At 57.1% G+C, this 16,756-nt stretch overlaps 1 protein-coding gene across 1 annotated transcript; it reads left to right on the top strand.

Annotated features, from left to right (window-relative positions):
- The first annotated feature begins 4,060 nt into the window (after positions 1-4,060).
- Positions 4,061-7,370, top strand: MSX1 (msh homeobox 1). Its single transcript, XM_068975570.1, has 2 exons — positions 4,061-4,529; positions 6,928-7,370. Exons 1-2 carry the CDS (start codon positions 4,061-4,063, stop codon positions 7,368-7,370), a joined length of 912 nt encoding a protein of 303 aa, XP_068831671.1.
- The last annotated feature ends 9,386 nt before the right edge of the window (positions 7,371-16,756 follow it).

Genomic DNA, 16,756 nt, shown 5'->3' with positions numbered 1-16,756 from the left:
GGTCGTGCTTTCTGTCTACTTGTCAACCCGCCTCCATCCCCATGACAAAATACCGCCCCCCTCGTCCCCCTCCATCGCCCTCCTGAAGATTGGTGAATTCCCACCAAAATAAATCGTTCCGGGTAATCGGTTTTCATAGCACATTCATTCTATTAAAGAGGACTGTTTGGGGCTTGCTAATTGCCGGGGGATCCCACTGAGCTGCACATTTTTAAAAAATGCACGCGGGACTCCTGGGTCGAGGCCACAAAATGCATTGGGAAACGGGGGAGGGGCGTAAACAAAAACCCGACGGAGGTGACAACGAATGCCAGAAGTGAGGGATCTTGCTGCGGGCTCTTCGAACCCGCCGCGCCAACACCCAGATAAAGACGGCGGTCTCTAAAACGGGATGCCTCGCCAAAGGAATCTTTGCCCACGAGGAGGCGGGGCGGGGTGGGGGAGAGTGCTAAAAACACCACTTTTCCTCGGCCGCCACACAGTCCTATAAAATAGGCGGGGGGGGGGGGTTATTGAGGGAGAGAAAGGGGAAGAACACCACCACCACCAGTCGCCCAGAGAGTGGCTGCAGGACAAGCGGTCTTTAGCATCCGAAACGCGGAGGTGCTCCCAGCTGGGGCGCGGGGAGTGTTTTAAGATGCCTGGGAACAAGGGGAGAAGGAGCGAGGCTGGAGGGGAGGGGAGCGGAGTACGACAGCATGGAAGCCGAACGCCAGTCCCCGAGCTTTATCTGCGGCGAGCCAGCCCTGCCCTTGCCAGGCATGAATTACAGCCCGGCTTTCTGGGCTGCTGCGGCTACGCGGAGAAATGCCGGCAGTAGAAGCGCCTGGGGGCTAGTGCTGGCGGCGAGATAACAGGCGCAGCCCCCCGGCCCTGTCAGCCCTTGGAAACCGCCAGCCGGGAAATCCGAAAAGGCTCAAACAAAAAATCAACGCAGAGAAGGCGCTCTGTCACTAACCCCCAACGTGTGCCCTTCCTTCCTCGGAAACCACACGCCCCGGGAGACAGATATTTTGTTCCTTTCCTCAAAGTCCCTTCTCTGAGACTGTGGGCATCGTTTCCCCTACCCCGCAGCTCAGGGGAGGATCGGTGGACGATCCCGGCGCGATTCCGAGCACGGATTCCACATGGAATCCACGGCTCTGCACCCCCTTTCCTCCGCAGACATTCTTCCCGCCGTTTCCGAGCCAGAGGAGACACGAACCCAGGCCGAACCTAAAAAAAAAGAGGCCATGGGGTTCGGGCCGGGCTCGCGAAACCCAGGGGCCGGCGGCAGAGCCCTGGGCTGCGGGCGCAGGCGGTTTGCTCCCAGGAGGCGGGGGCGCGCGACTTCAAGGGCCCCTGCGCCGGCTGCTGCCTTTGATCGGGCCGCCGCTGGCGCCTAAAAACAACATCCTCGTCTGCCTATTAGGCGCGCTGAGGGATCGTGACAGATTGTTTATCCCCGCAATTAGCGATGCGGCCCTTCTCCCGCCGCCCGGCCGTCCGCGGCCCGCGGCCTGACCTGGACTGGCTGCGCCTGCCGGACACAGCTTTGAGCCCCCTCTGCGCCTCGCACCTGGACTTTCGGGGTTCGAGCCCCAGCTCCGCCCTAAAGCCCTAAAGCAGGGGTGGTGGTGGTGGTGGTGGTGGCCTTATCGGGCGGACTCCAAGGGGGTACACCTTTGAAGTTATTTTTGCTGGTGTGCATTTTCTAGTGAGAAAGTTCTGAGATATAGCAGATTTTCAAAGTGATCTGGAAACCAAACTTTTTGAGATGGGAGCCGAGAGAGGGCGGAACAAAAGCAAGTCCCAAAAGAAAGTCGCACTGATCAATCTGAAAAGGTTGACCTAAACAGCCTAGGGGCCTCGGTTGTCTCTCCCTCTTGAACCCTACTGCAGAATAAGATTCCCGCGTGCCTGTCCCAGGGAGAGTTTAATTGGAAATGCGGGTGATAGAAGTTGGTCATCCCGACTGGGAGCCTCGCTGAGTGTCAGTTCCTATAATTCTAAAGTGGGAGTATACGGCCTTTCATCCTTGAACCCTCAAGCAAACCTCCGGGGCCTAGGTTTCCCGGCCTGGAAGAAGGACTCCATTCTCCTGTCTCCCCCAGGGGTCCCCTGTCTTTAGAAAGGCCGCATCGGTGCGCCGCGCCTCCAGCTGGGCCAGACGCGAGCTGGAGGCCCTAAACCCTTCCCAGGGCTTGGGAGTGCAGGAGGTCTGCAGAGGCGGCGTGAATTGCACAGACGCGAGGATATTCCCTAACCCGCCCCGGGCCTTAAAATTCGTGGAGCCTGAGTACTTCTGCGAGGCTGCCAATCTCCCCGGCGTTCGCATCCCGACCCCTCCCGCCAGACCCCGGACGCCGTCCAGGTAATAAAGTTCCCGCTCCAGTAATTCATTTTCCTTAATCTGGACGCCCCTAATCTACAGCTTTTACTGCGCCCAGTTAAAAGGCGAGGGAATTCGCTGTCCCTCCGCGGTCGGATAATTACCCTTAAATGGCCACTGCAGCCCCTTGTGTTTCCTGGAGATTAGAACCCCGCAGCCATCAATGGCCGGTGCCGGTGAGCCGCCAATCACCGCCGCCAGCTCCCGGGGAGCCGCCGGCCTGGGCCCCCGGATAAGAGGCCATAAAGAGGAGGCGCAGAAAACCGCGGGGCCACGATCCGAGTTTGTGTAGATCTTAAGTCTCCGCACACCGCGCCCCCCCAACTCATGTTCCCCTCATTTTAAACAGCAAAAATAAAAATCACGTTTCCTCCGAAATTGGCAGCATAAAAGTTCTCATACCCAGCGTGGAGGATCCATCCCTGGAAGTGTCCTCATTTCTTCGCCCTCTCTCCCAAATGTACTTTCACACCTCCCTAACCCCCCAAGATCAGATCCAGAGATGGAGAATTATCATTGTTTCTGCGGATACGCGATCGAGGTCACATTAAGGCCAGGTCAGTGTTTTGGGGTCGTTTCTGTTGGTTTTATATTCAGTAACTTCTTCATCAAAATGACCGGCTCCTTCCCGCAGCCGGTAGCCAGTGTAGGTGTTGTAATCACACCCCACCCCCGCCCCTAAAGTTCACAGCGAGAAACTCGATTATGCATTCCAGATAACATAATGCATTCTTATTCTTAACATCCGTAGCACCACGCGAAAGTGGCTTCTTAGGCAAACTTCAGTCCAGCACTTCGAAGACAAAGGCCCACTTTTACGCAGAGGTAAAGTTTTTAAGATTGAAACAGAAGAAAATGAAGGTGTTTACAGAATAAATTAATGTTATGTCTTTCTACTATAATAAATAAGCCTGCGGGGTTTTTTTTTAACTATAAAGACAATATACAAGAAATGACTTCAACTCCAATTATCGTGGTAGAGAGGGGAACCATCCTCCACTATCCACTAGGGAGAAACACACACAAGCAACTGACACAACAGAAAGGTAAGGGGGAGGTAGGGAGAGAAACAGGAAAGGAATAGAGGGAAAAAAGGGAGAAGTTGGAAACAAGGGATATGAGGGAAAGGGAGGAAGGGGGTAGAGCACAAGAGAAGCATAGAGCCCAAGGGGAAATCCCCCAGGAACACAGAAAAATAAGAGACCCAGGGGGACCCACGCAGGGACGGGCGGCACGGGCTGTAGCTCGGAGGAAAGTTTTTCCGGCGCCCACTCCCCTCCTTTGCCCTCCTGGGGCCCGGGCCCAGCCCCACGCGCCCCGAGGCCCAGCGCGCCTCGGGGCAAGTCCGCCCGAGCGGGGCCCAATGGGTCGCGCCGGACCCTCCCCCTCGCGCGCTGATTGGCCGCCGCCGCGCTGGCCTCGCCTTATTAACAAGTTCTCTGGGGAGCGGCGGCCTGACCCGGAGCCGGCTGGTGAGCCCGAGAACTCCGCCTGCGCGGCGGCGCCAGCGGATAACCAGGCCCGGAGCGCCGGAGCTGGCCTTCTGGGGAGGGGCGGGAGGCGCGCGCGATAGAGCCCGCCCGGCCCGGGCCCCGGACGCTCCCAGAGGCCGACCGCGCTCCCAGCACGCCCGAAGCTCATGCCCGGCGGCTGGCCCGAGCTGCGGCTGGAGGGGGGGCCCGGCTCTGCATGGCCCCGGCTGCTGACATGACTTCTTTGCCACTCGGTGTCAAAGTGGAGGACTCCGCCTTCGGCAAACCGGCGGGGGGCGGCGGGGGCCAGACCCCCAGCAACACTGCGGCCACGGCGGCCGCCATGGGCGCAGACGAGGAGGGGGCCAAGCCCAAAGTGTCCCCTTCGCTCCTGCCCTTCAGCGTGGAAGCGCTCATGGCCGATCACAGGAAGCCCGGGGCGAAGGACAGCGTCCTGGCGGCCTCCGAGGGCGCACAGGCGGCGGGCGGCTCCGCGCAGCCTCTAGGTGCCCGGCCCGGGTCGTTGGGCGCCCCGGATGCGCCGTCCTCGCCGCGGCCGCTCGGCCATTTCTCGGTGGGAGGACTCCTCAAACTGCCAGAAGATGCGCTGGTCAAAGCCGAGAGCCCCGAGAAACCCGAGAGGACCCCGTGGATGCAGAATCCCCGCTTCTCCCCGCCCCCGGCCAGTGAGTAGCCAGAACCCAGGCTGCGGGGGAGGGGGCCGGCGGGGGTGTGGGACCCGGGGGCGCCAGGCCGCGCTCCGGCGCCTGTTCGTCTCCGGTGTCTGCGTACCTGCGGGCGGGTACCTGGAGCCGGTGCTGCAGATGGGTGTTCGAGGAGCACGGGGCGAGGGGGCGTCGACCCCTCTCCCCACTCCCACCCAGAAGAGGGTTCGAGGCCTGGCCCAGGTCCAGCTCTCGGGCCACCTTCTTGGGCTCCTCGCCTTGTCCAGGCGACGCTGCGGGTAGGAGTTCACTTTTAGGACACTAATGTCTGGGCACCTTCTCCTCGGGCCCCCACCAAACGACCTCAGGAGTCTCGGCTGGCTCCTCTGTCAGACCCTAAGCCCTGTTACTTCGCCGTTACCCCATCGGGTGGGTTCGAAGAGTGCGGGACATCTTTACAGAGCAGAGTTTCACTTTCTCATCGTAGAAGCCTAGTGCGCCCCCCTCCCCTTCTCCACATCCACCCACCAGAGTATTTCTTTGCCCACTGTGTTTCCGAAGCTCTCGCAAAATGCCCCCCTCCCTCGCCCCCTTCGTGTTTCAGGTAGATACTTGGTGCTCAAGGTGGATGGATCATTTAGGGGGAGGAGGCGAAGCGCTCAGGTTCCAGTGGAGGGGGCGGGGCACCGTCAATTAGTGGGAGGCGCCCCCTCCAACGGGATCGGGAGCTCCCAAATGTCTCGGGCTGGGTGGTGGAAGCGGACTCCAGCCGCCAAAGGCCCCTTCGGGGTCGTTCCGAGGCCTTGCGGCCCCCGGGCTTCTCTGCCCAGCGAACTCACTCGGAGATATTTCAGGAGCACGGGAAATTCCCAAGTTTTCCTCGTTTCCTCCGATTATTTGGTGCGGCATAATAGCAACCCGAATTCAATGGCGTGATGCTGAGGAATGATTTTTATCGGGGGATTAAACGTCTTTGAAAGGCCAGCCCCTCCCTGGGCCTAATGGCCGGAGAAGGTGGCCTAGCGCTGGGCTGTTAACTACCGAAGGGTGTGACGTTTCCCTCGGCGCCCGCCCCTCGGGTGGCCCGGCGGAAAGCGAGTCGGGGGCCAACTGCTTCCCGGACTCTCAATGGTCTCGACCAGGGAAGAAGGGGGGATGTTAACACCAGTTTTCATTTGACTCACATCCTGGTGACCTGAGAGCCCAGAGGATTTTTTTTTTTTTTAAGCATTCCAAAAAGAAAATTGCATAATTAGGCAAAACCCGCCTGGTGAAAACATTCTCTAGATTTGAATTCATTTCTCCCCCAGTGAAGCTGCTGCGTAGGCAGAGCGTCCCTTCCAGGACTTAAGAATTCTTTTCAGGCCTGGGTCCTGACCCAAAGTCGGGGTGATCTCTGTTGTCCTGGGAATAATTGTGTTCCACGTTTTTAACCAGGCGGCAGCTGCTGGGTGTGGCAGGCGTTGACTCGGCCAGCCGACCCTGTCCCGGGCTGCATGAGCCCTCTGCCAAGGTGTTAACTCACCGCCCATCCTTGAGGGTATATTTTGAAGCCATAAGTAAAAAGGCAGCTGGGCACCAGCAGCGTTGATCTCTGTGGACTGGAGCACTGGTCGAGGAGAAGCCATTGCATTCTGCCCTTAACACGCATGCATATGAGCGAGACCAGAGGCCAAGGAGCTGGGCGTGGAACAGGCCTAGAACACAGTTGAAACAATCAAAAGAAGCACCATTAAAAGCAAGCCCCAGACTGTGGCACATTTTTATATTTGAGATTCGGCCATGGTGTGACATTCGTGACATCCAGCGTTGCTCCACCTCTGGTCATCGAGGCCAGAGCTTAGAATAGTCACTAAGTCCTGCCAGACTCTTTGCGACCCCATGGACCACACTGTTATAAGTGAAAGAGTGTGCGATTGGGAGATCTGGGTTTTCAGCCACAGAACGGCCTATCCCCAGGCGCTGAGCACTTGGTGGGCACAGATGACAAATGTTTAGCTAATGCCTAAAATTAAATATGATCTCGGGTGCAGGCCTCTTTCTGCGCATTTCATCGTCCTGTTAATATCCACCCATCCCAACATGAGTGGTGGTGGGAGGAGGCCTTCCTAAGCAGCCACTTAGATGTAAGGGCTGTTTGCCTCTTCCCAGTTATATCGGGCTTTGAACACGGCTGAGCTTTACCTGGAAGCTTCGTTTCCTCATTTGCAAAAGGTAGGCAAGAACGTCTACCCTGTGGGCCGGCGGTGGGAGCTGGAGAAGACATTTTCCAAGTGCCTCTCCATGAGGGCGCCTGGCGCCGAGGTGCTCGACGCAAATGAATAGCGCGGGCGTTGTTACTGATTATTATTCCCACTTCGGGGCGGATGGCGCGCCACTTTCTTAACCCTCTGCATTTCTCTCTCTCTCGGCCCCTCAGGGCGGCTGAGCCCTCCGGCCTGCACCCTGCGCAAGCACAAGACCAACCGCAAGCCGAGGACGCCCTTCACCACCGCCCAGCTGCTGGCGCTGGAGCGCAAGTTCCGCCAGAAGCAGTACCTGTCCATCGCCGAGCGCGCCGAGTTCTCCAGCTCGCTCAGCCTCACCGAGACGCAGGTTAAGATCTGGTTTCAGAACCGCCGCGCCAAGGCCAAGAGACTGCAGGAGGCCGAGCTGGAGAAGCTGAAGATGGCCGCTAAACCCATGTTGCCCCCCGCAGCCTTCGGCCTCTCCTTCCCACTCGGAGGCCCTGCCGCCGTAGCAGCCGCCGCGGGCGCTTCGCTCTACGGGGCCTCTGGCCCTTTCCAGCGGGCCGCGCTGCCGGTGGCGCCCGTGGGACTCTACACAGCCCACGTTGGCTACAGCATGTACCACCTGACATAGAAGGCCCAGGCTTGCCTACCTAGGGTGCCAGCCGATCCCTCCAGCAAGCAGCAGGAGCCTTCCCACGAAGTGCTCCCCTGTTCAGCACCACCTGGCACCTTCTCTTTAACCCCCGCACTGCTCTGGTTTGTCCTCTGTTGCTACTGGAGTTCACTCTCTGAAGCCTGATTCCCTCCCCCAAAGTGGCTGGGAGGGTTCCATGACACTCTTCTAGAAGCTAGATCTATCCCTTCGAGTTACAGATGGGGGAACAGAGGCCAGAGAGGTTTCCAAAGGTATCCACAGTCCCCAGCAGAGTTAGTGGTTGGACCAGATCTAGAGGCCATGCCTCCTGTCCTAACACCTGGCAGGAAAAAGCACAGAGAAAATTCACGTTTGAAGATTTTGGAAATGAGAACAGTTGGGGAGAAAGAGAAGAACTGCAGGAGAGGCAGATCCTGGGTCTTGCCACCGGAAAACTTTAAAAGAACTTCAACAGTAAAACATTTGCTTTTTTTGGGGTGGGGGGGGGAGTGATACACAGATGTGTGACAAAGGTAGGTTGAAGGGACCTCTCTCTTACCAGTACCAGAAAGAAACTGTAAAATAAAAATTAAAAACTTCTGTTTCTATTTAACAGTACATTTGGGTGGCTCTCAAGATTCCCTTTGGAAGGGACTGTTGTAATATACTGTATATTTGAAATTTTATTATCATTTATATTATAGCTATATTTGTTAAATAAATTAATTTTAAGCTACAAGATATTATCTCATTCGTTTAGTCTTTTAATTTTGCTCCTTGCCATCTCTTCACATGTATGGTTGCTTTTCAGTTTGGTAGTAGTTTGGTGCCAGCAACTTTTCAAAGGTGACAACAATATTCAGGGACAGAGGGGGGGTGCCTTTTTGAACACACAGGACAGATATGCCTTAGCAAAGTCAAGTGGAGAATTGAAGCAATTACCTTGGATAATTAGGCTCAATTTTCCAATTCACTTTAAGCTGAAATCGACACTTGTTCAGGTGACCCATAACCGACTCTCCTTTTTTCTCCCCTTTTAACCCGTCTATGAAAACAAAGAGAATCACCCAAATGGTTTGATGACTGCAGACAGCTAATCCAGACAATTCCCACCCCCGCAAACCTGTTTTTCCCACAGGAGGCCAGGTGGGGGATGGAGAGGCACCGCTTTCCTTCTCTTAAATCACCCCGCCGCTGTCGCCAGTGTAGACGAGGTTTGAGGAACTAATTTTGAGGCTGGCAGAATGTGAGTGCCTTCCCTATTGCGACCCCTTTAAAAACTGTTTGCTGAAAACGCAGGGCAACCATACACTAAGCGGCATGGGGTGTCCTTCGCATGAGCCTTGCCTACAAACTGGTTTTTCTTATATATAGTAGGTTATATTCAGGCTACCAGGAGAATATATTTGAACAAGCGCCAAGTTTAGCCTTCCGGGGGCAATTTTGCTAGCATGTTGAAGGCAGAAAAGGATCTCTAGTAAATAAAGCCTACTATGTTCCAGGAGCTGCTCTGTTCTCCTTCGAGTTTGGGGCCCTGACTTAATTCTCCCCAGATCAGGGCTCCCCACTCACCTCCACCTCTGTCCGGCTGTGGGGGCATCTCCAAGTTCCATGACAGGGCAGCCCCGGGCAGCCTTCGCGAGGAGGAAGCCAGGAGACCAAGGGCTGTCAGAACCCGAAGTACCTGGCGTTGCACGCGGGGAGGGTAGACGTCTCTGTAGATAAGAGACGGCTATGATGTGGGGAGGAAACCTGGGACACTACGCCAGCTTCTAGCCCCAGGGGGAGGTTGGCCTCGGAATTCCAAGAGAGCTCGGGGTGGTTCGCACGCACCCGGGTTGGGCTCTCAGCTGGCGCCGGCGAGTTCCGAGGTACCCTGCGTCTTGGATCTTTCGATCTACGTAGCTCTGACAAAGGCTGTGTCCCGCGGCTGGGGCTACAGTCTGAACTTGTCACCACTCCCTTCTCTAAGAAAACAAAGTTCCAATGATCAGGCAGTGGGGGGTGGTCCCTGGCCTCTGGGCTTACAAGTATGGCCCGAATTGGTCCTCTTCATCCCCAAGAGAGGGTAGTGATATCTAAAAATGTCTCAGACTCTGGCGCCCACGCGGCCCCTTAAAAGCTCTTAGGTACATCACTATTTCTTGCAGACACGGGAAAAATGTTTACCCCCCGCATAAACTCAGCATCCCGAGTGACCTCGCGCGGGACACCCGGACTTCCACACATCTGAGTTTCTTTCTGAAACTCCCCCGGCCACTCGCCTATATTGGGGGTTTGTACTGAACTTGAAGTCAGAGAAACCCATTGGTTGATGCCAGCTGCCTGACTCTGCGTAGGGAAGATCACTCTATTCCTCAGTTTCCTCATCTGCAAAATGGGCCTGGGAATCCTTCCCTTGCCCCCGGGATTTTGGGGACGTGCCAACAAGCCCCTGCGCGGGAGGGCGCCCCGGTTATGCCGAGCAGATCTGAATCTTCTCAGCTCACGGTGCGTCGGCCACACCGGAATGTTTTCCACGCGTGTGGGAGAGGGGAATGGCAGGGCGGGATCGGGTGTCTCCCGCGGCCCGAGCTCACCGGCCTCCTGGCTCCTCAAAACTTGGCAATTTAGGGTCGAGGCAAACTTAGAGCTACATAATTGCAGTAATGAGCAACGGCTCGAGCTCGGCAGACGCGCAGAGGCTCCAGCCTGGCGGTAGCTGCAGGCGAGGCGGGCGCGTCCCCTTCCCCCACTCAGAGCCTCTGCTTGTTTGGAACCGACCGCCGCCCTGCGACCCCCGCCCGCGCCCGCCTGCGCGCGCGCCCCAGCCCTGCTGCGGGCCTTGGGTCTCTGTTTCCTTTCTCTCCTATGTACCCTGTTCCCCCCATTTTTGTCTTCTTTCGTTCAGCCCCTTCTTTGCACCGCTTTTTGTTTCTGGATTTCCTCCCTCCATAGGGAGTGCACACATAAGGTGCTCAATAAATGGTTGCTGGATCAGGAGGGTGCTCTGCTCTGGGGTGAGGACCTGAGACAGATTCAGCCGGGTCCGGCGGGAATTCGAGGCGAGGCGGGGGCACTGCCTCCTGTCCAGCCCAGCCCTTGGAACGCAGTTGCTTGTTTATCAAGTGAGGACAGAGTGGGCTGGGGTTCCCGCATCCGGTCCTCTATGGATCAATTTCCTTCCCCGGCAGGAAACTTGGGATCAATCACAATGGAGTCGCCACCTACCTCGTTTAGAGGTTGTGAGGGAGGAGGAGCCAGCGCTTAACGCAGCCTACTGTGTGCTGAAGTTCCGGAGCGCACCACCTTCCCCACGCTTCCCAACAAATTTAGATTTTTTGTTTTTTTAAACAAGGATCCAGAGAGGTTACGCGGTTTTCCCAAGGTCACACAGCCAATAAACGGGAGAACAGGGATTCCGAACACAGATTCCACTCGGGGATCCATGCTTTTCCGGTACTGCCCGGCTCCCTTTCGTTGAGGGTCCCACAGTGCCGGGCCAGCAATTTGGGCCTGGGAAAACCCGCCCCTCAGAACTCGGGCCCTAGCTCTCCGAATTTAACTCCTAGCCCTGACCCTTGGGGATCAGGAGGGACACCTCACCTGCCCTGCACAATGTCTGTGAAGGCGTTTTCGTTGTGTTGGGGAGGAGACATAAGTCTCGGTCAGCAAAAACTCCGCTCCTGACCGCTCTGGCGAGACCAAAGCCCGTGGCGTGGAAGCCAGCGAACTGAGATTACGGGGCGGCAGGAGACCTGGGACGCTCCTAGCTCTGGCTGCACGCCGGCGGGGCCTGGGCGGTCAGGGACTCTGCGAGGCTGGAGAGGGGCTGGAGAGCGCGCGCTAAGAGCGCTTGGTGCGAGGGTTCCCTTCGCTCTCTGACCCGCGGCCGAAGGCCCAGCTAGCGCAGGAGACTCAGTGAAGACATTTACGAAGCACAGGCCGGAGCCTTGAGTGAGAGTCCTACAGCCCGTGAGGCTGGTCCGGGCCGCGCACCGACCACTGCCCCTGAGTGACCCCCGGCGCGGAGGAGAGGCCGACCCGGCCCCGGTTGGCGCCCCGCCTGGAGCCCTCGGGGGCGCAGTGGGAAGCAGCAAGGAGAGGCCGCGGCCGCCTTTCAACTTGGCGGCTGGCGCCGGCCTGGCCGAGCCCCCGGGGCCGTGCGGCCTCCCCGGCTCCGTCCCCGCCCCTCTCAGCCGCTCACACCGCTGGCCGGGCCGGGACACTTCCCCAGCCCGCCGCTGGCCGCCCGGGGAAACACCTTAACCTTCCCTCCGCCCCTGGTCCATCCTCCAGGGCACCCGGGCGTGCTCCCCACTCCAGACTCTGGGATTTCTTGCCGCTTCACTCAGCTCCCACGGTCGCACCCCTGCTCCACGCCTTCGGCGACCCTCTCATCAGCCCGGCCGGCCTCCTCCGCAGCGCCCTCCCGCGGCCCCGGGGCCCCACAGCCCCTGCTCTGGCAGCGCTGGTTGGTGCCTGACGCCCGGCCAGGCGCCCTCGGCGATAGACAGCGCCTGCGCGCGCGCGCGCACGCGCGCAAGCTTACGCGCAAACACACACTCAGACACACAGCACAGCACACATCTAACACACACAGAACTGACCCATGCAAGACATGTTACAACGAACTCTGACACCCAACACACATCAGATCAACCTTCATCACACACACAGACAACTCGCACAAGTCCCCAACCAGTCACACCCAGCACACGGACCCACACAGTCAACAGATACATACACCCAAACAGGACTTCCCAAACACATGCGGTGCAACACCCACAATCAACCCACGCAGACACCCAACCACGCAAAAGAACAGACTCTGCACACTGTGTGCACACAAAACCAACACACATACTCAACGGAGCACACACAGCACGCAGCCAACACCCAGAGTCCCAGCGAACAGCCCCAGCACTTCTAAGCCACCCTCGAACGTCCCTGCAAGAGTTCTGTCACTTTGCGCCGGTAACTCTGATATTTATAACGTAAAGGCGGCAGGGGAGACCCACTGATAGACACTGACTGGGGGGAGATAAACTCTGAGAAATGAGGTACTGAGGGACGTCCAGCCCACAGAAAGAGACTTCAGGCAGAGGGAAGGCACTAGGAGACTGGCCCACGGGGCGGGGGGCGGGGGCTCCACAGGGGAAGGACATACACAGCTCTGAGCACAGCGGGTGAGAACCGGGTGGGGGAGATCCGCTGCGTGGACATGGTGGGGGGCAATGTCCGGCACGCGTGCGCCGAGTCAGTTCCAGTACGCGAGAGGTTCTCCCCGAGGCAAAGGGAGGCCAAAGGGAGCACCGGGCACTCTCAGGAACCCCGTGGTGACTCCAGCTCTTCTTCCTCCTCCCGGGGGCTCCTCCTCCGGAACCCCTCCCGCAACCCTCCTTCTCCCAAACCCGCTTTCAGCCTCCACAGGGTCTCCCTGGAATCAGACCCCACGCCCTGCTTGTGCTCAGCAGAATCTAGGCTCAAGATCTGAAATATCCATTCAGATGCCGCCCCCCTTCCTGTCCCCAAGCGAGAAGGTGGTGCTTCTAGAAGCAGCAGCCAGTTTACCGCTGGAGTTCAGACCATCTGGTCTTAGGAATCCCGGTTTTGGTACTTCTTAGCTGTGTGAACTTGGGCTAATTTCTTAACCTCTCTGAACCTGACTTTCCGAAAATAGAAAGTGCGGAATGCGGCAACAATCTCTTTGAAATATTTTTGGTATAAAATGAAAGCAGAGATGCTGGGCACTGCCGGCAGTTCCCCTTGATTGTGAGTACTTAAAAGAGAGGTGTGTGTTTGTGTGTGTGTATGTGTGTGTACACACTTTCCTAGAGCCTCCAAGAGTCGGGGCTGACGACTCAGACATGGGGGGCTGAAATCTTAGATTATGCTTTTCTGGATGATGAATTATAGCAAATTAATGCCCCTCTTTGAACCTACAGAATCAGCCCCTAAAGCCTGCCTGTCAGCACCTAGAGCATCGCAGCGGAGTGCCATATCGACCTGTTTTTGCGGGGAGTTAAAGCGAATTCAACGGCCTGCTTTTAATTCGGGGGGCCTGGCTGGACAGAAGGATCGCCACGACCAGAGACTCCGGGTAGGTCAGGGCAGTCCAGCCCCGCAGCGGCCCCCTTTGCTGCGCATTTTACAGACCAAGAAACTACAGCTCCTGGCGGGCGCCGAACGGTGGCTGGATCGCAGTTCGCTGCAGTGGGGCCGCACCCACGGGAAGCAGGTTTCACAGACGGACGGGACTGTGGTCCTGCTGGAGATCCCCGCGCTTAGCGCGGAGGCACTGTGCGTGCGCGCGCGAGGCGCTGCAGGCTTCCTGTGCCGCGTTGTTTAACCAGAGCGAGGCGGGTTGGGTTTGGGCAGGTGGGGTGCGACCTCCAAGCCTCCTCTGCGCGGGGCCGCTTCCCTGCCTCCCCAGCAGGGCACCATCCGGACTCCCAGGCGGTGAAGACTGAACTCTACGTTTGGGGATGCTATTTGAAAAAGATACCTACTTTCCTCTCTGATGACCCCTCCCCTGTTTCTATTTCCCAGTGGCAGCTGGGGCTCTTCCACCAAAGAAGCGTCCAGTGGCAAGCCCACACCTACTGGAAGTAAATATTTGGGGCACTTCAGAGGGAGTGATTCTCCGAGCCTCAGGCTCCACGTCTGCTAAATGGGCACAACAGTGACTCCGTGGAACTTTGGAAAGAGTGAAAGGAAAAGCGCTCCTCCCAGGTCTGTTGGTCTATCATATCACCTGCGCTCCCAAGCTGGAGATGGAAAATAACCGCAGACCTGTCCTTCCTGAGATAACTGAAACTAACACGTATGGAGCCCTTGCATGTATAAGGACCATTCCAAGCGCTGTATGTGGATCATACCAAGGAATCCCCACTATGGGACAGCACACGGTTCTGGTAGCCCCATTTCACAGACAAGGAAACTGAGGCCTAGAGTGAGTGACTCCGGTAGAAGCCCAGAGATAGTGAGAGCTGAGCAGAGCTGCTGTAGGAGGCAGGCTTTTGCTGGGCGCTGTCACCTACCTTTTCGGTTCTCTGAGCCTCAGTTTTCTCGTCCCCAGAACGGAGTCACGGCCAGACTGATGCAGAGGAAGCTGGGGTGACTTGAACTGGGACGTGTCTGGAGGACACGTGTCTGGAGGACACGCGTCTGCCCGTGTCTGGCTGGTCTGGTCTTGCTGCTAGCCTCCTCAGATGCTTTGGCCGCCAATTGAAAGACCTGCCTGCTTGGATTCCCCAAGGGCTAGGAGGGTGGTCCTAAGGTGTTGAGGAATGAGTGAGTCTGAAGCGGCAGGAGTGTCCTTTTTGCTCAGTGTGGTGCTCTTCCCCTTGGATGGTGATGGGAAGGATAGAAGATACTGAACCCCCTGTGGAGCCAGAAAGTGAAAGTCGCTCAGTTGTGTCTGACTCTTGGAGACCCCATGGACTATACAGTCCATGGAATTCTCCAGGCCAGAATACTGGAGTGGGTAGCCTTTTCCTTCTCTAGGGGATCTTCCCAACCCAGGGATCAAACTCAGGTCTCCAACATTGCAGGCAGATTCTTTACCAGCTGAGCCACAAGGGAAGCCCAAGAATTCTGGAGTGGGTAGCCTATCCCTTCTCCAGCAAATCTTCCCCACCCAGGAATAGAACCGAGGTCTCCTGTATTGCAGGCAGATTCTTTCCCAACTGACCTATCAGGGAAGACTTGTGGGCCCGGAATTAATCCTTAAATCCTCTCCCTGAGACACAGGCACTCTTATATAGCCTTATTACAGGTGAGGAAAACAAGTCACAAAGGGATACAGTGACTTGCCAAAGGTCACACAGGGGCCTAAGAGCAGATAGATCAGTGTCTTCCACCAACCCCCCCACCTCCAGCATGAATTAAGAAACTCATCCGAATACCAACAAAGCCACCAGGAAGTGCTGGCACCTAGGCCAGAACACTTGGCAGAACCACCCCTAGGACCGCAGTCAAGACTGACCAGTGGCCTTGCTCTAGATTCTTGGCGCCCCCCAAGTCCATGTTGGATTTGGAGAACCCGTTCTGGACATCGCCTTAGAGATGCAATGTTTTCACCAATGGAGTTATGTCCTCACTGACAGATGGGAAAACGGAGGCTTGAAGGGGTCTTGCTATTTGGCAAAGGCCATAGGCAGAAAGTGTGGGTCTGGTGTACCTTCACTGATTCACTCAGTGGTGGAACAAGGCAGACCCGTAACAAACAAATACCAACTGCAGTTAGAGATGAAGGCCTGGAAGGGAGACGACAGGGCGGTGATGAGGAGTATAATGGAAGCAGTCAAGGTGGGCCTCTTTGTGGAGGCCACCTGTGAGTTAAAACCCAAAAGGTGAGGAGGAGCTGGAATTCAAAGAGGAGCCAAGGAAAGAATTTCCTGTGAAGAGGGGCAGCCAAGTGCAAAGGCCCTGAGGCTGGGCGGAGGCCGGAAGTGGCCTCCAAGGTCCCCTTTGCATTTTCAGAAGCTCGGAGAGACATAGTTGAACCGGGAAGGTGGAAGAGGAGGGACCGCCCTCCCAGTTAGAGGGAACGTGACGGTGGCTTGGATCAGGGTAACCCTGAAGAGATGCTTTCTCCTTGGCACCCTTCATTCTCTTCTGTGCCTCCGCCGCCCGCCCCGCCTCCCGCCCCCCACATTCAGAGAGGGTTTCTGGAGGAGCTTCACAACCTGGCAGGTGGTGAGGTAAGCTCCAGGCCCCGCTGTAGTTTCCTTCCCTCGCGAGCTTATTCAGATATGAGCCTCCGAGCCTCCCCCCAGCTCCCACCCTGAAGTCTCCAGAACCGCGGGCGACCTTAGGAGCCAGCTGGGCCTCAGCTGTGAGGCAGAGTCCGCCCCCACCCTCTGCCCCGACACCCCCTAAGGCTACCGCGGCTCACAGCTCCGTTGGCTCCCTCCTCCCTCTGGCACCCGGCCTGGCTCCTGGAGGCCCAGCTGTGAGCCAGTTGTGAGACCCAGCCCCCGGCGTGCCCTCCCCGCTCTCCGGAGCTCAGCCTTTCTCCGGGGCCTGCCCCAATTCATTCCGCTGGATGCCAGCGAAGGCAGGGGATTGCCTGGTATTGCACCAGCATGGGTGCGCAGACTCTGAGCTCAATGCCCGCCCTGCGCAGTCCCATTTAATCCTCACAAGAGCCGAGGACATACATAGGATTATTATTGCACACAATAATAATTCTGAAGCTGAAACTCCAGTACTTTGGCCACCGGATGGGAAGAACTGACTCATTTGAAAAGACCCTGATGCTGGGAAAGATTGAAGGCAGGAGGAGAAGGGGACGACAGAGGATGAGATGGTTGGATGGCATCACTGACTCAATGGACATGAGTTTGAGTAAACGCAGGGAGTTGGTGATGGACTGGGAGGCCTGGCGTGCTGCAGTC

The sequence above is a fragment of the Capricornis sumatraensis genome, chromosome 7, assembly GCF_032405125.1.
Source record: "Capricornis sumatraensis isolate serow.1 chromosome 7, serow.2, whole genome shotgun sequence".
NCBI classification, from domain to species: domain Eukaryota; kingdom Metazoa; phylum Chordata; class Mammalia; order Artiodactyla; family Bovidae; genus Capricornis; species Capricornis sumatraensis.
Note: the sequence above shows the minus strand (reverse complement) of the source record. Positions and strands in the feature narration are given on the sequence as shown.

Bases quoted from the DNA above. Each gene is read 5' to 3' on its own strand.
- MSX1 (XM_068975570.1), top strand. From the start codon at position 4,061: ATGGCCCCGGCTGCTGACATGACTTCTTTGCCACTCGGTGTCAAAGTG. The intron at 4,530-6,927 runs GTGAGTAGCCAG...TCGGCCCCTCAG, and splicing joins CTTCTCCCCGCCCCCGGCCA to GGCGGCTGAGCCCTCCGGCC.